This window comes from Mobula hypostoma, chromosome 8 (assembly GCF_963921235.1).
Source record: "Mobula hypostoma chromosome 8, sMobHyp1.1, whole genome shotgun sequence".
NCBI lineage: Eukaryota > Metazoa > Chordata > Chondrichthyes > Myliobatiformes > Myliobatidae > Mobula > Mobula hypostoma.
The window spans coordinates 82,105,331-82,127,341 of NC_086104.1; the positions used below are offsets into that span (position 1 = coordinate 82,105,331).

The following is a 22,011-nucleotide window of genomic DNA, read 5'->3' on the forward strand; positions in this document are numbered from 1 at the left end:
AGAACCCTCCTGACTCCAGGCATCTCGTTTCTAAGTTCGTACGTTTGTTTGATAATTGCACTGTAGCGTTTACTGCGAAGATTAGAGACGCCCGGAGAGAGGAGTTGGGCATTGAATTATCTGAAGCTGCCTGGTAGAAGTGTTTGTCTATGATACAGGCTTGCTCTGTTAACAGCAGACACCAACTGATCCAGTTTAAAGTTGTCCACCGTCTCCATTACTCTAGATTGCACAGGATTTACCCTCCTGCCTCGCCAATGTGTGATAGATGCCAAGGGATGGAAGCCACGTTGTCACACACCTTTTGGTTTTGCCCATTACTGACTGGATTTTGGTCCAAAATATTTGACTGGTACTCAAAGGCCTATAAAAGATCATTCCCCTTGAAAGCTGGTCTCGCTATATTTGGCTGCTCGCAATCTACTATTTGTTTCCCCGCAGCCATACAACAGTCTCTGATGCCAGGGATGATTGTTGCCAAAAGACTTATCTTGAGGGAATGGAAATCACCTTCTCCCCCTTCCTTTCGCAGATGGATGGCTGATATGGTCTCAGTCATACAGATGGAGAAACTTAGGTTCTTGAGAACCAATTCAATTAAAAATTTTCAGCTATCTGGGATCCATTTCTTGCCTACCTGGAAGAGGCCGGGGGCGGATGAGCAATTTCTCGCCAGCTGATTTCTCACGGCCCTCATTTGAGATTTAATGTTTAGTATTTTTGAGCACTTTGCACAATAGGCATCCCTCTAATGTTATGTCTTTTTTTTTGTTTATTTCATTTTTATACATGTCTGAGCTGGTACGTTCTTGTTGATTACTTTTTTTTTGAAAATTTTTAAAATAAAGTATTAAAAAAAAGAAAAAAAGACCGTTCATCAGAATCTCTTGTGGCACAAATCATAATGGGTATCAAATTGCTTAAATGTGCTTTGTTTCATAAGTGAGGTTGATAATGCAGAGACAAAAAAAATCCAGGAATCTTTTTTCCTAACAGTGCACTTAGTTTGCCCATTATAACCTGCTTTGGAATCAGCATGTCTCATTTATATACTGAACTTTATCCAATGGTCCAATGAAAACAAACTAAATTGAACAGCATGAAAACTTAGGTTTTCCACAGTGCAATAGTATTAGCAGACACAGCAATGTAGAATTCAGTGGTGGGATTAAAGAACAAGAAACACATTCAGCAAAAAAAAAAGATACTATCGTGGTCCTGCTCTCATTTGCTGACATCCATTCCGGCTGAAATTTTTAGTTGTAAGATATCAGTTTGAGAAAAGTCAGTTAGACATCCTCATCTTAAAAATACATTCAGCCTCTAAAGATATTTGATATTGATATGGAACCAGTATCAGTTGGCAGCTGACTCTCCAGCTGCTGTGCCTTAGTCCATAACTCAAGAATAAAAAATGTTGAAGATATTTTGTTTTAAGGAAATTATTTATGCAAGTTTGATAATGGTCAAGTTTTGCTTCTAAAGGAGATACCTGTACTTTAATACTTGCCTGTAAGAGTTGGCTTTTTCCAAGTCCAGGATCACCAACTATCAGCACATGAGGATCACCTCGAACAGGAATACGATTTTTATCATCCACATATTTTTGGCAGCCACCAAAGAGTGCTAATACTAATCCTGCTTTGACAAGCTACAAATAATGAAATAATTATTTGTCTGTTGTTTAAGTTGTATTAAAAATGCTGAATTAAATATGTTTGAACAGGGGATAAAGTTGTGACTTTTTAAAAACTATACTGACACACTCACCTCATGACCATATATGGCAGGACATAATGAACTGCAAAACAAAATATAAATGTATATCTTTAAAATTGTGCAATTATTCTGAAAGGCAATTAAAGATGTAAGAATCAACCTACTTAACAAATAACTTGAGAAGATTTTCTTCAGCTTGAATCTCTTGAATTGCATAAAGATCTTTAAGTGTAAACTCCATGGAAGATGAATCACCAGAAACTTCTTCAGAACTCATGATCCTCCGTCCTTTACTATTACTTATAGAGTTGGCCTCAATATACAAGAGAAACATGCATTTGTCATCTTTGTTTTTAGATTTTCCTGAAGAGATATCGAACAGAATAATGAGTGCATAGATAAAATATAGAGGACGAGTATATTTTCCTTGAACCTAGTCACAGTTAACCAAAAGAATGAATGGAGTAAAAATTGCATAGGCTAGGAACAGTCTCCCACATTGATGTGATTTTCTGTATGCATCTGGTAAAGAATTCTACCAATTTCAAGCAGCTTTTCTGGAATATAAATGTGGGAAACCCCAAGTATTACTTAGCCCCTATAATTTGTTTGATTCAGAAACTGCCACTAAGGGCACAATTTCCTTTATTATATCTACATGCAGCCAAAAATGACATCTTTGGCATAATGAACTCACCATTTTTTTAAGCTGAAACATATCTCAGTGATTTAGGTTGCATTGAAAAATTAACTGGATGACTTACTGCTTTGAAGCACCCTCCATTCAAATCAGTTTTCTGATAGTAAAACCCATAAGACATAGGAGCAGAATTAGGCCATTCAGCCCATCGAGTCTGCTCTGCCATTCCATCATGGCTGATCCTGGATCCCACTCAACCCCAGACTCAGGAGCACTTAGTTTGGACCATTCTTTCTTTGCTTTGGCATTCTAGGTTAGCATTTGGAGTGTGGTGTAGAGTATTAGTTTCTAACTAAACTATCATTCTAGTACACATCACTAACCTAGATTATTTGAATCTTGTACAATAGAATCAGTTGCAAAATTCAATACTATCTGTCCTTAAAGAACGACACTTCAGATTGAAAATACTTTACTAAATTCTTTCAAACAATCTTACATCATTTCTGATTGCTAGGAAAGTTTCAAAGGAAATAATGTGGCAAAACAAGTTAGTTAGAAGTGTTAAATAATTTGAGTGCATAATATGTTGACAGGGGAAAAAACACTGAATGCAGCAATGGCACAAACACAGGGAATTGCTCACAGTGATCAAGATGAGAAGCCAGTTTCTCAGAAAATGAGAAAAATGGCAGACATGGTGGACTGTCAACAAAACCTTCAGGTTTTAAACCTTCCACAGTGGTGAGGGTCATTTGGTAAATAGTGAGACCTGAGTCTGGGGCTGGATAGGCCCAGTTTTAGAACTACAAAGATAATGAAGCAACCCTACCCTCAGGTCATCAATGTTGACTGTTATCCTATTCAGTCCCTAGTCCTACCATCAATATTAAAATGGAAACATAAGAGAATGCAGGTACTGAAAACTGGAGCAAAAAACAAACTGCTGGAGGAACTCAACTGGTGAAGCAGCATCTGTGGAGGGAAAAATGCTGGATTGAGACTCTTCATCTGGACAGTATGATGATTGAGGAGGACAAGAGAATATCAACAGGAGTGACAGGACGACATGATAGATTTAAAAAAATATAAGATATCCTATCGCCCCACAATCTTCAGTAAACAAATCTGCCAACTGTTTTTTTGAAAATTATTGGTATTAATAAATGATCAATATTACTTTTCCAGTTTGTTTTGTCTGTAATAGGGTGCAAACTTTTACCATTCCTCCAGCAATTTTGGATAGGAGTTTATGCATAAAGCATTACCAATGGATGGATTTTTTTTGCAATAAGCAACCTCAAAATATAACTGAATTTGGTAGCAAGAAAAAGATATACAATGTACTTGAACGTCAGTCATACCTTCACTACTATTTGCCACTTTGACAATTCCTGTGACAGTTACCATATCACCCGGAACACAACTGTCTACCAAGTCCTGAACAAGTTCACATTCTATAGTTCGAGGAATTCTCCCAGCCTCTCGCTTATCATCTGATGCAAGTTCTTGGAGTCTGTGTAACAATAAAATACAATACTTTACCTAAATTTTAAATAGGTTTTCCAGGCTGAAATATTTGTCCCCGTGTGCATACGAGAAGCAAATTAGTACTTCTACTTTAAGATTTTCTTCTTGGAAACAAGTCAGTTCTACCACATTTCAAGTACAAACTGGAGCTCTTTGACATAGAAAGCACCACTGCCATTAACATATACATTAAGAAGGAAACAACATAGTGAAAATACTGCTGATTATTTCAACATAATATAAATGTAACAGGCTCAGGCAAAAATAAGTGAGCTACCCAGATTCAGGAAAGAATGAAGAAAAAATTAGTTTTTTTTTCTGGATAGAATGACATTAAGGACAAAGTTGTTTTGTGAAAATTTTCAGACGCAGGCGCTCACTGAAGCACTATGTAGGACCCAATAATTTACTATCAATACAAAACTACCTCCTCCCTTCCTCACTTTGGCCAAATCATACCTTCCCCATCACAGATTAAAAGAAAGTAATTCTACTGGCTCTCCATCCTCACCAACCCACTGTGCTAATACAATTACCTCTAACATTGATATATGATGAAATGCTTCTCATTTAATGTAGAGAACAAAATTAAACCAGGGCTTTAGATGTCCTTCAATTTTCTCAATTTCAATTTTTCTTTTCAATCTTCCCAATAAAGAGAATCAAGCTAAAATAATTACAATTTCTTTTCTAATTTGTTTCCATTGAAGGGATAAATTGAATCACAAGTCATCCCTGATTGAATACTTATTCATGTGATGACACAAAGGTTGGGGGTGTTGTGGATAGTGTGGAGGGCTGTCAGAAGTTACAACGGGACATTGATAGGATGCAAAACTGGGCTGAGAAGTGGCAGATGGAGTTCAACCCAGATAAGGGTGAGGTGATTCATTTTGGTAGGTCAAGTATGATGGTAGAATATAGTATTAATGATAAGACTCTTGGCAGTGTGGAGGATCAGAGGGATCTTGGGATCTGAGTCCATAGGCCACTCAAAGCTACTGTGCAGGTTGACTCTTTGGTTAAGAAGGCATACGGTGCACTGGCCTTCAGCAACCATGGAATTGAGTTTAAGAGCCGAGACGTAATGTTGCAGCTATACAGGACCCTGGTCAGACCCCATTTGGAGTACTGCGCTCAGTTCTGGTCACCTCACTACAGGAAGAATGTGGAAACTATTGAAAGGGTGCAGAGGAGATTTACAAGGATATTGCCTGGATTGAGGAGCATGCCTTATGAGAATAGGTTGAGTGAACTTGGCCTTTTCTCCTTGGAGCTGCGGAGAATGAGAGGTGACCTGATAGAGGTGTATAAGATAATGAGAGGCTTTTTCCCAGGGCTGAAATGGCTAACACGAGAAGGTACAGTTTAAGGTGCTTGGAAGTAGGTACAGAAGAGATGTCAGGGGTAAGTTTTTTTTTAAAAACGCAGAGAGTGGTGAGTGCGTGGAATGGGCTGCCGGCAACGGTGGTGGAGGCGGATACAGTAGGGTCTTTTAAGAGACTCCTGGATAGGTACATGGAGCTTAGAAAAATAGAGGGCTATGGGTAACCCTAGTAATTTCTAAAGTAAGTACATGGACACACCATTGTGGGCCTAAGGGCCTGTATTGTGCTGTAGGTTTTCTATGTTTCTATGTACAGTAACTTAAAACAGAAATGCTAAAACTCAATAGTTCACTTACTTGATAGATTGCCAGTCTACCGTAACTGTTAATGATGAACTTCTATTCGGTGTAAATGATCGACTGCGACAATCAGGTGCCAAACACTAAATAAGATTTTTATAATCAGTTTAGACATTTAATCACCAATTTATCAGTACTTTTTCTCTGCAAAATCATAATCCAATTACCTTTGTTGGGAGTGTGTATTTTCCATCAGGAAGAGGTAGACTTTGAATATCGCCACATGTATTGCACAAAAAAGCCATTCTAGTACAAAAAGGTTTGACGTTGCTGACACGGACAACAGTTCCGCGCAAAGAAATATACTTTCCATAGGAATTAGCTCGCAAATTTTTTAACAATGTCAAAGGCTCATAGTTATAGACCCTAAAAACGAACAAACATTGCATTAGTTATATATATATTTTCTTAATTAAAATAAAATCTTTCAGATATATTTTCACATATTTTAGTTTTCTACATCTTTACGCAGATTTTCTGGAAAAATTACAAATGCAAAATTTGAACATAATATCACGCTAGTAGGAAGGTGCTATGGTGACCAGACATCACAAATAAACAAAGTAATACTTAGCTTTCCTTTCAGCACATTCAGATATATATATAGTAGCATAAAATATACATTAGGTGAACAGCTTAATACTTAAAACAAATCATACATAATCACAAGAATAGTATATATTCAAACCTCAAATTTTATGTTATATTGCTATGTACAATGGCATCAGTGAACATTAAATTGTGAAAAATATTATTTGGGATAACATAGCTGAGTCATAGATAGCTTCCTTATCTGAAATGTTCTGAACTAGTGTTAATAATAGCAAGTGTTTGGCAAAGTGCTTCTATTAATGAGTCTAAACAAAAACCCTTGAAAGTTTGATCAATGAATCTGGTATTTGCGCCAGACATGGTATTACCGAAACCTTTTCACTAGTCATCAAAAATACAACTTTCAAGAAAATATTTTCATTTCTTGTTGTTCTTGTTGTTCAAATTCTTGTTGATTCAACATACCGTACATGAATGAATGGAACATTTACAATTGCAGTCTCTTCACTTGGTAACCCTTGCTCCAACTGAGCTGCTTGCTTTTCCAGATCTCTAGTTATTACCTGAATTAATGTAGTATACAAAGTTAGAGTCATAGAAAAGTAGAGCACAGAAACAGAGTGTTCGGTACTTTTAGTCCGTACCAAACCATTTAAACTGCTAGTCTCATCAACCTGCATCTGGACTATAGCATCTAATACCCCTGCCATCCATGTACCTATCCAAACTTCTCTTGAACATTGAAATTGAGCTTGCATGTACCACTTGCGCTGGCAGCTCGTTCAACACTCTTACAATTCTCTGAATGAAGAAGTTTCACCTCATGTTCTTATTAAAGTTTTCACCTTTCACCCTTAATCAATGGCCTCTAGTTGTAATCCTTTCCAAACTTAGTGGAAAAAGCTTGCTCACATTTGCCTGATCTATACCCTCATAATCTGTAAATCTCTGATCGATTTTCTACATTCTAAGGAATAAAGTCCTAAACTATTTAATCTTCCCTTATAACTCAGGTCCGCTGAGCCAGCAATATCCTTGTAAATTTCCTCTATACCCTGTCAACCTTTTTTACATCTTCCCTGTAGGTAGGTAACCAAAACTGTACATAATACTCCAAATTAGACCTCATCGACATCTTATCCAACTTCAACATAACATCCGATTTTCTGTACTCAGTACTTTGGTTTATGAAGGCCAATGAGCCAAAAGCTTTCTTTATGACCCTATCTACCTGTGACAGCACTTTCCATGAATTATGGACCTGTATTCCCAGATCCCTTTGTTCTACCACACTCCTCAGTGTCCTACTGGTGTTGATTTTAATCAACATTTCGATGACAAATTCTGCCACCTTCAGAGTTTATCATTGAACTGTTGGTTAAAATTGATACTTGTACCCGGCTGAAAGCCCAAGAAGAGTTTATTTGTTAAATACACCGGGAAATCAGTAGACCCCTTTTCAGATTTGACAAACTCTGTCCCATCTAGTTCTTTTACGTTATCTGAGTCCCTGTCGATTTGTGGATAGTTAAAATCAACTATTATAACAACCTTATGTTTCTTGCAACAGTCTGCAGTAAAATTCTTCCTCTTAATCCCTAGGACTGTTGGGTGGTCTATAATATAAACCAATTAATGTGGTCATACCTTTCATATTCCTTAGTTCCACACATAAAGCCTCACTTCAAGCTGTCCTGACTGAGCACTGCCATAACATTTTCCCTGACTAGTAACCACACCCCCCATCCCTCCCGCTCTGTCAATCTAAATCAACAGAACACTGGAATATTGACTGCTAGTCTTGCCCCTCCTGCAACGAAATCTCACTAATGGCTACAAAATATTAATTCTATGTGGTGATCCATGCCCTGAAGTCATTTGCCTTTCCTACAATACCTCTTGCATTGAAATACACACAGTTTGGGCCGGCTGGTGGCGCAATGATATCGGTGCCGGACCCGGGAGTGCAGGTTCCCAGGTTCGAAACCAGTCGGGTCCGCTCCCGAGTACACTTTCCATCCGTGCCGGGTTGAGTATTGAGATCGCAACTCGACCTCATAAAATAAAGGGAAAAATACTGTGAAAATATCTGTGTGAGGAGTGGCGCGCCACACAGTTTCTCTCTTGCTCTGCGCCTTGTAAAAGCCATGAAAAACAGATCATCACAGACGCACGCACGCACAAGCAGACACACACGCACAGACGCGCACGCACACACACGCAGATGCAGACTCGCACGCATGCAGGCACACGCCAAAAAAAAAGTAATACACAGTTTAGAACATTAACCATGCCATTCTCAATCTTCTGATTCATGACTTTATCTGAAGTCTTAACAACATCTTTCTCCACAACCTCTCCAATATATGTTATGGCACGCTGGTTCTCATCCTACGGTAGCTTTACATTTATAGAGTAGTTTACTTTTAAAAGATACATTGAGACTTAAGAATAGGATTTTCACAACAGTAGAATTTTTGTAAAACAGAGAATGCCCTTTTACCTTTCGTTTCAAAAGAACTAACCAAGAAAAGTATCCATTTGTTCTTGTAAAATAATGCACATCATTTGTGGCTCAGTATGGACAATTAACTAAATGACTATGCAAAGAGTTAGAAGATACTTTACCTGATGAACTGCCAAACCCAGGCAATCCAACAATTTTTCTGGCATATCCCTCAATTCAGTGGCCAAATCAGGCATGAGAACACTTAGCTCCTTATCATTCACAAGCTCCTTAAAGTCAACCAGGATGCTTCCTTTCCTTTCTATTTCATCCTTAGAAGAGAAATATTTTATATTTTCAAATGAATTTCATTTTTTACTTCCCCTATTACTAATTGCATTAATACTGAACAGTGAATTAAATTTACTTCCTTTTTAATAACACTCTAATGCAGTATAAGAGTACTGCATATCATAATTTGCATTGACTATTGCAGCATTTTGGAAAGCTTGACTGAGAAGTCTCTCAAAAAGTGAATGTGTACTTCTGATGTTAAAAAAACACAAATATCATAAGACTCTGTAATACACGTTTCCAATGCAATCAAATACAAGTCGACCTTCACTAATCCAACTACTTGTAATCCGGTTCCTTCGATAATCCGGCACTGATTATGCTTAATGTGATCCTTCCGTAATTCGACATTTTCACTAATCCGGCACGCCTCAGGTCCCAATGGTGCCGGATTAGTGAAGGTTAGCTATTGCTTAATGTGATCTTTCTGTAACTCGGTATTTTCACTAATGCGGCACTCCTCAGGTTCCAATGGTGCCGGGATAGTGAAGGTCGACCAGTATATAAATTCACGGGTGTAGCAGTTAGTGCTGATCACTGATCGGGGTTCAATTCCCACTGTTATCTGTAAGGAGTTTGTAAGTTCTCCCTGTAACTGCATGGGTTTCATCAAGGTGTTCCAGTTTCCTCACATTAAAAAAAAAACCGACATACAGGTTAGGGTTAGGGATTAGTAAATTGTGGGCATGTCATATTGATGCCTGAAGAATGGTGACACTTGTGGGCTGCCTCAGTACGTCCTTGGATTGTGTTGGTCATTAACGCAACTGATGCATTTCACTATATGTTTCAATGTATTTGTCAAGTACAGCTAATCTACATTATCTTACCTTTAAAATAAACTCAAGAAAGTTTCTAATAAACACTAATGCTTTAAAAGCACTAAACTAGTGCCTCTTTATTACCCATTTTGTAAGTCAAGTACTTGTTATAAAAACACTGAGGCTCAAAAGTACATAAAAGTATTTTTACCTTATCATACAAATCAATATGATTTGTGAAGAACTTTTCAAAAGCTTTAATCTTTTGTACAAAAGGGGAGCTTGCAGAATAAGCTTTAAAAGAAAGTTGAAAATCAAATTATATCATTTGCTTTATGAATGCAACAATTTAAATATATTAGCCTTACTGGGAATCTCAAATAAAGTTTCACAATAAAATGAATAAATTACTCAATCAACTTCAAACATTGATAGGGATACCGAGGGTCCTTATATTTCACCATGTACTGTACAAAGTTTATTTTCTTCTTAAATTGTTTCTCCCATTTATGTTTTAATTAGGCACTTACATTACTTTAATAAAAGATTTGCAGATTACCATTTGAGCAGAGCTCTTTTGCTGAAAGGAAATGCGAACTTGAAAGTGGCAACCAGTTCCTCTCATTGAAACCTATTGAATAGTGAAAAGTCTGGATGGAGTGGATGTTGAGAGGATATTTCATACAGTGGGGGAGTCTAGTACCAGAGGGCACAGCCACAGAATAGAAGGCCATCCCTTTAGAATTGAGATGAGGAGGAACTTCTTCAGCCAGATAGAATTCACTGCCACAGTTGGCTGTGGAGGCCAAATCACTGGATATATTTAAAGCGGATGTTGATTGGTTCTTGGTATGGGTGTCAAAGGTTATGGGGAGAAGGCAGGAGAATGGGGATGAGATGGGGTTAATAAATCAGCCATGTTGGAATATAAGAGCAGACTCGATGAATTGAATGACATTATTCTGTTCCTATCTCTATTAGCTTCTTATGTGCTTACCTTGTCGACCACCAGTTTTTACATCCATAACACCCATATATTGATGTAACTACCTAGTTAAACATTTAGTTAAAGTAAGTTATCAAAATCATCTAGGCCCAAAACATTGGTGGACTGTTTGTGGAAAATCAGGTATGTGGTTCCTGCTTTTTCCCTTGAAGGAAATCATAACCTGGTATTTGCAACACCAATTTTACCAACATTTGTCAGTTCAATTTCTTCACAGGATACTTTATCACTGGTTGTAAGAGCCGATATAAGCACTGAAATTTCCAAAAATTATCACGAGTAGGTAGAAATGTGCAGCTAAAGTTACAATTAGAATAGTCATAATTCTGTTGAATGGTGTTGACTGAAAAGGGCTGAGCTACTCAACCAGAATAGCCTTATCTCATTGAATGACAAAGCTAGCTCAAGGGGCCGTCACACAAACTTGTGACTAATTCATGGTGCCTGATCACAGATACACAAATATTCTCTATATTTGTTAAAATTAAAGGAAAATGCTAAAACTTTCATACAGACAATTGCAATTATGTTCAATATAATTCCTTTTGAAAGTTTTACCTTCTGAAAAGTAAAGCTTCCAACCCTTATAGGGTATAAATTCATTCAAAGTTCCTTGAATTAGGCGGGGATGAGGCTTTGGCTGTTGAATACCTAAAATAAATGAGGATTTTCATTTATCAGAATTGTTTGCAATATTAAAAACAACTTTTAACATTTTCAACTAATTAATCTGTGAATCTTAGAACAAATTACTATAATTGGATTATTCATAGATAATAATGGATAAATATGCTGCAAAATATTTAGCTTTGTGCAAACATATATTGGAAACACAAAATCAGCTTAAATGGCTAAACATGATTTTAGTCTTGGTTACCATTCAAAATTTAAAGTACTTATATGTCACCATATCCAACCCTGAGATTTATTTTCTTGTGGCCATTCTCAATACAACTGTAGCATAATAACCATAACAGAACCAATGAAAGACCACTCAACTTAGGCATTCAACCAGAATGCAGAAGACAAAGTGTGCAAATACAAAATGAAAGAAATGATCATCATAAATAAGAAATAAATATAGAGAACATGAGATGAAGAGTCCTTGAATGTGAGTCCATGGGTTGTGGGAACATTTCAATGATGGGGCACGTGAAGTTAAATAAAGTTATCCACTTTGGCTCAAGAGCCAGATGGACGATGAGTCATTCACTGTTACCAAACTTGGAGGAGTGAGCCCTGAGGCTCCTGTACCTTTTTTTTGATGGCAGCAGTGAGAAAAGGCATGTTCTGGACGGTGGGGTCCCTAATGATGGATGCTGTTTTCCTGGAAACTCCTAAGTAGAGGTGCTGCTGTGCTTTCCTTGTAATTGCACTTACAGGTCCTCTGAAATAATAGCACTGAGGAATTTAAAGTTGCTGACCTTCTTCACCTCTTCCCTCTGATGATGACTGGCTCGTGGACTTCTGGTTTCCTTCTCTTGATGTCAATAATCATCCTCTTGGTTCTGCTGACAGTGAGTAAGAGGTTGTTCTGGCATCAGTCAGCCAGATTTTCTATCTCCCTCCTATATGCTGATTGATCACCACCTTTGATTCAGCCTACAGCAGTAGTGTAGTCTGGAATCTTGAATATGGCATCTGAGCTTAGCCACACAGTCATAGTCTAAAGCAAGTAGAGCAGAGGGCTAAGCACACAGCCTTGAGATGCATCTGCGCAGATGGAAATTGTAGAGATGCTGTCGCCAATCTGAACTGACTGGCATCTGCAAGTGAGGAAATTGAGAATCCACTTGCACAAAGAGATATTCAGGTCAAGGTCTTGAAACGTAAACAGTATATGAAATTTGCTAGCAAATGTAAACAAGTGGCTTCCAAATGCAGCAAGTTAATTAAATCAAATTCGAATGGGTTAAGCACATTTTTTCTTCTGGGAAAAAGTGTCTAATTCACCTGAACGTGATATATTTTGCTCCTTTGCGTACTCTGAAATATGCTCAACTTGACTAACTTTAAGCCTTGGTGGAAAAGGCTCAATAGTACAAAGTTAATTTGCCCCTGGATAGAGTCTTCTAAATTAGATTGTCAATGAACGATAGGGGAAACCTGTTGTTCTTATGAAACACAGTTTCTTTTTATTTTCAAGATGGGGTTATGAAACTTTGATAGACCATTAGTTACCGAATCTAGATGTAGAAAGTCCCTGTTTTTGGAGGTCTTGTTGCTTAAATAACTGTAGCTTTTGTTATATAAAGACACTCCTTGATACTTTTCCTTTCAATTCAGTGCAAACATCACATGTAGTTGGGCTGCTCATCTAAGAAAAGATGTACTGGCAATGAAGAGGGTTCACAGGAGGTTCACAAGGATGATTCCGGGAATGTAAGGGTTATCATACAAGGACCGTTTGATAGCTCTGGATTGCACTCTCTGAAATTTAGAAGGATGGGGGGGGGTGTGGGGGGGAGGGATCTCATTGAAACCTTTGAAATGTTGAAAGGCCTAGACAGATTAGATGTGGAAAGGATGTTTCCCATGGTGGAGGAGTCTAGGTCGAGAGGGCACAACCTCGGATAGACCAGTGTCCAATTAAAACAGAGATGCATAGAAATTTCTTTAGCCAGATGGTGGTGAATTTGAGGAATTTATTACTCCAGACAGCTATGGAGGCCAGGTCATTGGGTGCATTTAAGGCAGAGCTTAATAGGTTCTTGATTGGACACAGCATCAAAGGTTACAGGGAGAAGGCTGGGGAGTGAGACTGAGGAGGGGAAAAAAAAGGATCAGCTATGATCGAATGGCAGAGAAGACTTGATGGGTCAAATGGCCTAATTCTGTTCCTAGGTCTTATGGTAGTTGAGCAAAGGAAGAAAAGTGAACTTAAATGAACTTTCTACGGGGGCATAATTGAGATAATCCTGACTGGCTGCAGGTCTGCCTGGTATGGGAACTGTACCTCCCTTAATTGCAGGATTCTGTAGACAGTGATGCGGACATCTGTAGTTGTGAACTTCCCATGATTCAGGACATTTACAATGACAGGTGTGAGAAAAGGTCCTGAAGGAGCATTGGGGACCCGAGTCACCACAACCGCAATCTATTCCAGCTGCTATCATCCGGGAAACGGTATTGCAGCATAAAAGCCAGGACCAACAGGCTCCGGGACAGTTTCTTCCACCAGGCCATCAGATTGATTAACTCACGCTGATTTAAGTGTATTTCAATGTTACATTGACAGTTCTTTTTATTATAAATTACTATGATTGCACATTGCACACTGAGACGGAGATGTAACGTAAAGATTTTTACTCCTCATGTATGTGAAGGATGTAAGAAATAAAGTCAATTCAATTTAATTATTGAGTTCCTTTATGGTCTTCAAGACACTACTTAACTTTTAATGAGAGCACTCGTTCTCCCTCCCCAAAAAAATCTCAATAAATCAACTAGTTTTAAAATGCAACACTAGGATTTTGCATGACACTTCCTGCCAAGTTTGATACAGATGCTCCAATGTTACTTGACTCTGTTTTCAAATGGCAATAAAGTAAAACTGAAAATTAACTAACACAAGGGATTCTGCAGATGCTGGAAACTTCGAGCAAACTAGACAAAATGTTGTAGGAACTCAGCAAGTTAGGCAGAATCTTATGGAATAGACAACTGATGTTTCAGGCTGAGATCAGAGCCCTAATGAAAGGTCTTGGCCTGAGACATTGACTGTGTATTCCCCTCAGCTGCCTGATTTACTAAGATCCTCCAGCTTTTTGTGAGTGGGTTTGAAAATGCACTACCCTTTGCCTTGTGGGAATTACACTTGCATTTAATGTTTTGATACACTCTAATTCTTGCTGTACCTGCTTCTCTTAGTATTTCTGTGCAAATGAGGTTATGAGCTAATTGTCAAAAATCATTAATCCTGAGAGAAAAGTTTACACATTTCATTTTAATGAAAGTTAATTTTCTTTACATGATAATCAATTTAATCAGTTTCCCCCTACCATTTTCCCAGATAAGTGAAGAGAATATGAAGGAATGGCTATTTTTTTCCTCATTTATGTTATCACTCTATCATCACCCTGTTGCCATGCTCCACCATCAAGTTTTTGAATGGACCACTAGTTATTGTTCTCAAATTAGAAATATTAACTATGAAATGTTCCATAGCCATCATAAATTGATATAAAACCCATGATTGTCATGTAACTATCCCCATCCTTTATTCAATTACAGACCTTTCCAAATGACCACCTTCCAACTTTTTGTAGCAATTTTGAAAACTTTTCATTCTCCAACTTCTACTAGTTTGATGAAGTATCAATGTAAAACAGTAACTGGAATGTATTTACCTAGTGTTTTCTGTACATTTCAGATCTGCAGCATTCAGTCACAAAGTTAATAAGGTCCTAGCATGCACTTGTGCCAACAATAGAAGTAAAATTAAAAATTATATTACTTATAAGTTATCATTACTCAATGATAATAACCTATATTACAATTACAAAGATTTTTCCTCACTTCCTGGGAGTAGGGGAAGTGAATACTAGAACAGAAAAATGACAACAAAGAAAAATTTTAAAATGGATCCTTTGAGAACAGCTACACAAGAAATAGCAGTGTTAGTACTGAATAGCAGCAAATGAAATCAAAGTGATTCCAGGTTGATGTACTGTACAAGACACAAAAGGAAACCGGGAGGGCTAATTTTGCAAGCAGTTTTCAGGAAGGTAAAGTAATGCACAAAGATTATAATCTTATATTGTAAATACTGGAAAAGAAGTCATTCCCTGACACAGTGGTGTCAAGAAAACAACCTCTCCCTCTATGTTGCAAAAACACAGGAACTGGTTGTGGATTAAAGGAGGAATGGAGACAGGCTAACCCCTATAGGTATCAATGGATCTGGGGTTGAGAGGGTGAACAGCTTTAAGTTCCTTGGCATACACATCACCGAGGATCTCACGTGGTCTGTACATGCCAGCTGTGAAGTGAAAAAAGCACAACAACCCCTCTTTCACCTCAGATGGTTGAAGAAGTTTGGTACGGGCCCCCAGATCCTAAGGACTTTCTACAGGGACACAACTGAGAGCATTCTGACTGGCTGCATCACTGCAGAGAGTACTTCCCTCAATCGCAGGACTCTGCAGAGAGTGGTGCGGACAGCCCAGCGCATCTGTAGATGTGAACTCCCCACTACTGCATTCAGGACATTTACAGAGATAGGTGGGGACCCGCGTCACCCCAACTACAAACTATTCTAGCTGCTACCATCCGGGAAACAGTATCGCATCCTAACAGGCTCAGGGACAGCTTTTTCCACCAGCCCATCAGACTGATTAAATCACGTTGATAAAATTGTATTTCTGTGCTATATTTACTGTCCTGTTGTACATTCTATTTATTACAAATTATTATAAATTGCACATTAAGACAGACTTAATGTAAATATTTTTACTCGTGTGTGAAGGATGTAAGTAATAAAGTCAATTCCATTCAAAAAGTCAAAACAATGTAAAAAAAAAGTGGTGTGCTAATAAACAGGAACGGGACTGAAAAGGTTTAGATGAATTGATACTTAGGGAAAGTTCAAAACGAATGGTTAACTACAAAAAGTACTGTGACAAAAATGCATGTGGACTTCATCCTCAGTTGAAAAATAAGTCATTAAGAAAAAGCAATGAGGTGGGATTGACTGGATAGCCTTACAATGAATTGATATGAATTCTATAAATTCCTGAATTCTACAATTCTATTCACTGGGTACGATCAAACATCCAACGAAGAAATCAAATGCAACAATGTTGAGTGGGCACAAGGTTTCGCAGCGAGTGAACATAGTGTCTTGGTGGGGCAGAGGACAACTGATGAAAGAAGGTGGCATCCCACGGGCTAATTGGGAATAATCGTTCACCATATTTCTCTCTCCATACATGCTGCACGACTTCATGCACGTTTCTAGCATTTTCTGTCTTTAATATATTTTGTTTTCAGATTTCCAGCTCCTGCCATTCATGTTTAGACTTTCATCGGACTTACTTCCATCACCTCGGCTGGATCTGTCCCAATTTCCTCTTCCTCGCCACGGTCTCCCCCTCCACGTTTCTCTACCAGCCCCTCTGGCTCCCCTCCAGCTCCTGCCGCCTCTCCACCCGGCTGACATTTGCAGACCTTTCCTTCTTCACTTCACCTCAAACCGGTTTCGCTGACCGAGTAGGAGGGTCGCACGGCCGAGCACCAGAATCGCTGGCTGACTAACGCTCAACCATTTGAGCGGTTCAAAGCGGTTCCCCGGCCCCGCGCGCTGCGGCACATCACTTCCGCTTCCTGCTTGTGCGTGCGCGAGCGAGCGAGGGTGAGCCCGGCCGGGTGGTTTGATACCGAGGAGCGCAGGCGGTTCGCTGTGCTGTGTCTGTTTTTGTTGTTTTGTGTGGTTCCACAGCCCTGTTCGTTGGTCTATTCGGAAGGAATGTTGGAAAATGGAAATAATTTGAATATCCCTAATCGTGGGGGGGAAGGCGATGAGGAAACGGTGGCGACGTCAGCCGTGGCAGATGCACCGAGTGCCGACGCGATCTGTGAGGGACACCATGTGGTCCTAAAGCGAGATGAGGTCTTTAAAGCCGTGCAAGTGTACAAGAGGAGGTATTTCTTGCTTTAGTACCAGTGTGCTCGCAACCTGGTCGTAGATGGTGGCTTAGGGGTGACTTCTGCTCGAACATTTTTAGTTCTATTGTAGATTTATTGTCATTTATATTAACGACTTTAACGTTCACTTCATTGTTAAAGACGATTACTTGTGCCATTTTCTGCCTTTTGAGCAGTTAGATGTTACAGTTAATTAGGATACTAAGCTGGAAAATGCCTGTGCGTAAATTCTGTCAGTGGGAAGCAGCTGTTTAACTCTCAGCCACTTCCTGGACTTGACAGTTAGGTCTTAACGACTGTAAGGAGGACCAAAAACTACAAACCAGGCTCGGTTGCATGGACTTAGACATAATGGGTGTGAGCATTTTGATTACCCTACGCATATGCGTGTGCATCCTGTTCTCTCACACAGAATTTTTTCTTTGTGCCTATGATGGAGCTGGCTGAGCTCTGCAGCTTCTTTTGATCTTAAAAACAACTTGTAAAGCACCTTTAGTTCAAAGTGCTTTACAACGGTATAGAGTGTGAGCATGAAAATAAAAAAAAAACATGCAAATAAAATAATATGTTAATTTAAAGGAAAGTTAAATAAGTAGGCTTTGAACTGCCGTTTAAAAGTGTAAACTGATTTTGCATCCCTTATGGTTTTAGGTAGCTGCAGTTTAGGAGCATAATTGAGAATAGTGGACCTGCCAATTATCTTTTGTTAGTTTAAATTTAAGAGAGTGGAAAAAGACCAGAGCTCTTACAGAGTTATAAAAGGTAAACAGTTCTGTGATGTACTCTAGTCCCAGACCATTGCTTTTTAAAAACTAGTAAGAGATCTTTAAAGTCAATTCTAAAAGATACAGGAAGTCCCCACCAAGTAGCTAGGACGAGAATGATCTTTTTCCTCATCCTAGATCTTGTACATTGGAGCCTCAAAACCAGGCTGTGATGCATCCAAACACAAAATAATCTGCAGATGCTGGGATCAAAGCAACACTCACAACACGCTGGAGGAACTCAGCAGGTCGGGCAGCATCTGTGGAAACGATGAGTGAACGTTTTGGGCTGGAGCCCTTCGTCAGGACTGTAGAGGGAAGGGGCAGAGGCCTTATAAAGAAGGTGGGGGAGGGTGGGAAGGAGAAGGCTGGTAGGTTCCCGGTGAAAAACCAGTAAGGGGAAAGATAAAGGGGTGGGGGAGGGGAAGCAGGGAGGTGATAGGCAGGAAAGGTGAAGAGGGAATAGCGGAAAACACAATGGGTAGTAGAAGGAGGTGGAACCATGAGGGAGGTGATAGGCAGCTGGGGGAGGAGGCAGAGTGAAATAGGGATAGAGGAAGGGAGGGGTGGGAATTACCGGAAGTTGGAGAATTCTATGTTCATACCAAGGGGCTGGAACTCAGGTTGGAGGAGCAACACCTCATATACCATCTAAGTAGTGAGGCTAAACTCAGGTTGGAGGAGGAACACCTCATATACCGCCTAGGTAGTCTCCAACCCCTTGGTATGAACATAGAATGCTCCAACTTCCGGTAATTCCCTCCCCCTCCCTTCCTCTATCCCTACTTCACTCTGCCCCCTCCCCAGCTGCCTATCACCTCCCTCATGGTTCCACCTCCTTCTACTACCCATTGTTTTCCCCTATTCCTTCTTCACCTTTCCTGCCTATCACCTCCCTGCCTCCCCTCCCCCACCCCTTTGTCTTTCCCCTTGCTGGTTTTTCACCTGGAACCTACCAGCCTTCTCCTTCCCACCCTCCCCCACCTTCTTTATAGGGCCTCTGCCCCTTCCCTCTACAATCCTGACGAAGGATTCCGGCCCGAAACGTTGACTGATCGTTTCCACGGATGCTGCCCGACCTGCTGAGTTCCTCCAGCGTGTTGTGATGCATCCAGTCGGAACATTCTCCACTGTTCTGTTGTAGAAATTAGCTAGAGTCTTTGGTGACATACCAAATCTCCTCAAGCTCGTAATGAGGTATAGCCCCGGCATGCCTTTTTCATAATTACGTCAATATTTTGGGCCCAGGATAGACCCCAGATAGGTTGACGCATCTGGGTGTGCAGTCTCGTGACTGTTGAGCATGGTGTTCGGCTACTTGCAGGTTAACTTCCTGTTTTAATGAACAGTCACACTAAACATTGTTTATTCACCTTTATCTTGCTACTTAAAATATTTATTTCCTTGACAGAGAATAGTCAATCTTCCATTTACACCCTTTTGCCTACTGAACCTATCCCTGTCTCTTTGCAGAATCTTTATCTCCTCTTGCAAGTTACTTTCTCACTTGGCTTTGTATCCTAAGCAAATCTGGATAAGTTATTCATTCTAATCTCGCTCATTAAGATGCTAAGAGTCCAGTGCTGAAGTTGTGGTATCTTACTACTTATTACCAGTAAGGAAGTTTTATTTTATTTAATCCTGAATCAAATGCAGGCAATGGGACTAGTTTAGATAGGGATCTTGCTCAGCATGATGAGTTGGGCTGAAGGGCCTGTTTCTATGTTGTATTACTCTCTGACTCCTCTATCTGTGCTAATACATTACTCCCTACTGCATATACATGTAGGTAAGATTGAAGACACAAGGTTTTTACCTATTCAGCTGTCTTTTAAAATTCAGATGTACTACGTTGATTCCCACCTATTTTTACTGGTAGTTGCATCTTAATAAGAAAAAGTCTGTTCATCCAACCATGGTGTAGCTAGTCAGATAATAAATCTTCCATTCATAGAACCATGCGAGAACCATAGAACCATGAGTATTCTCAATGTTGTGTATTATGAACTGTAACATTTTAGAAACAAACGGGCAGCAAGAGAGTCGCACTGAGTCAGGTTTTAATGTTAAAACCACTATCTTTATTAGTAACTACTTATAATGTAGTAACTTAACCAAGATAAACAAAAGTTAACAATGTTATGTGTATATAGGTTTGTAAATATACCTGTTGAGCTCGGGAAAACAAGGCTTAGAGTCTTGAGATGGTAAAGTAGGAAAGTTCAGTAATCCACGAAGTAAATGATAGGAGAGAGATATTTGTAATCCAGGGTGAAACATAGAGGAAAGGTAAGTACGAAGCATTCCACAGGTACCATGCTGGTAAAACGAAATAACAGTCGCCGTAGAACTTGTCCGTTGTGCTGTTCCAAATCCACATACAAATTATCACCAAAAGTGACCTGTCAGGGGAATATCGTCTTCCAGTGGTTATCACACAACATACCCAGGTAAGGGCTACAAAAATGGTCCCACAAGAAACCCCAAAACCCACTCCTATGGATTGTGCGAAGTGACAGTCACATATTCGTTGTGCACCGTGTGCCGATGTTTAACCCACCCTTGTGGGTATAGGAGAGTTCCAAGCCCCAGCTTAGGTTACACAACTACTTCTGGGATTTAAATTACTTGGATCCAAACCAATGTTCATGATATGCTGAAATGTGTTCTTGAAGTTTCAAAAGTGATGAGACTTGAGATGAAAAAATAATTTTCAGGTCAGAGCTTAATATACTGCAAACATTTTCTCTCCAGAAAGATCATCTTTGAGAAGCAGTGGTTTTACTTGGACAATGCAATTGGATGTAAATATGGCACAACTTTTGAAGTTTCTGCTGGTGGGGCACTGCAACCACGAAAAGCAGAATCTGAAGAAATTGAAGGTAATGACAAGCTCTTGTTTAGGATCTTGATCCATGAGTTATACCTTCTGCAGCTTAGTGCCAGTGGTGCTGTTGATTTGCAATTAAGGAACTGAAAAAGAAGAGGAGTGAATTTGCTAACAAAATTAAATGTGATTTATTTGTTCCTTTTATTTGAAGAGAGGGGAAGAAGGGGAAAAATATGCTTAATTTTTTCTGGGTGTTTGTAAGAGTATCAACAATAAGGTGTTGCTCATAAGATTGTGTGTTCAATCAGAAATATGGAGTACACAACTATAAGTTGCAAGAAAAAGTTTGTGAACCCTTTGCAATTACCTGGTTTTCTGCATTAATTACTCATAATATGTGGTCAGATTTTCATCTGTAACAATAACAGAAGAACACATTCTACATAAACTAGTAACACACAAACAATTGTACTTCTCATCAATACTTAGTACACCTTTTAAACAATCACAGTCTAGGTTTAAAAAAAAAGTATGTGAACCACTGGAGTACTGACTTCTACAAAAGTTATGCAAAGTCAGGTGTTCCAGTCAATGAAATGAGATTGGAGGTATGGGTTGTAGAAGTGCCTTGCCCTTTTTAAAAAAAAGTCAGATTACTGACAGAGTCTGCTCTTTTCAAGAAAGATCTCTTTATGTGCACTATGCCTCGATCAAAACAACTTTCAGAGGATCTTAGAAGAAGAATTGTAAAGATGCATGAAGCTGGAAAAGACTGCAAAAGCATTTTTAAAGACCTGAGTGTTCATCAATCTACAGTAAAAGAAACTGTCTACAAATGGAGGGAATTCAGTACTGTTGTTACTCTCCCTATGAGTGGGCAACTTGCAAAGATCACACTAAGAGCACAACGTGCAATGCTGAATGAGGTGAAAAAGAACCCAAGGGTAACAGCAAAAGGCCCATAGAAATAACTAGAACTTGCTAAAGTCTCTGTTCATGTGTCCACTATAAGAACAACACTGAACAAGAATGGTGTTCATGGAAGAACACCATGGAGGAAGCCACTGCTCTCAAAAA

At 39.2% G+C, this 22,011-nt stretch overlaps 2 protein-coding genes across 6 annotated transcripts in view; one reads left to right on the forward strand and one right to left on the reverse strand.

Moving 5' to 3' along the window:
* Positions 1-16,978, reverse strand: part of mcm8 (minichromosome maintenance 8 homologous recombination repair factor) — a 35,084-nt gene extending 18,106 nt beyond the window's left edge. For all 3 annotated transcript variants that reach the window (XM_063056210.1, XM_063056211.1, XM_063056212.1), the window contains exons 1-11: positions 16,732-16,978; positions 11,254-11,346; positions 9,901-9,983; positions 8,757-8,906; positions 6,594-6,691; positions 5,744-5,942; positions 5,574-5,659; positions 3,724-3,875; positions 1,884-2,082; positions 1,771-1,801; positions 1,507-1,651 (exon numbers count right to left, since the gene is read on the reverse strand). In XM_063056210.1, coding sequence (XP_062912280.1) covers positions 1,507-1,651; positions 1,771-1,801; positions 1,884-2,082; positions 3,724-3,875; positions 5,574-5,659; positions 5,744-5,942; positions 6,594-6,691; positions 8,757-8,906; positions 9,901-9,983; positions 11,254-11,346; positions 16,732-16,855 — 1,360 coding nt within the window. In that variant the 5' untranslated portion in view covers positions 16,856-16,978. The remainder of the gene's footprint in view (positions 1-1,506; positions 1,652-1,770; positions 1,802-1,883; positions 2,083-3,723; positions 3,876-5,573; positions 5,660-5,743; positions 5,943-6,593; positions 6,692-8,756; positions 8,907-9,900; positions 9,984-11,253; positions 11,347-16,731) is intronic.
* trmt6 (tRNA methyltransferase 6 non-catalytic subunit) overlaps positions 16,953-22,011 on the forward strand; it is a 47,250-nt gene continuing 42,191 nt past the window's right edge. For all 3 annotated transcript variants that reach the window (XM_063056216.1, XM_063056215.1, XM_063056217.1), the window contains exons 1-2: positions 16,953-17,337; positions 20,859-20,986. In XM_063056216.1, coding sequence (XP_062912286.1) covers positions 17,162-17,337; positions 20,859-20,986 — 304 coding nt within the window. In that variant the 5' untranslated portion in view covers positions 16,953-17,161. The remainder of the gene's footprint in view (positions 17,338-20,858; positions 20,987-22,011) is intronic.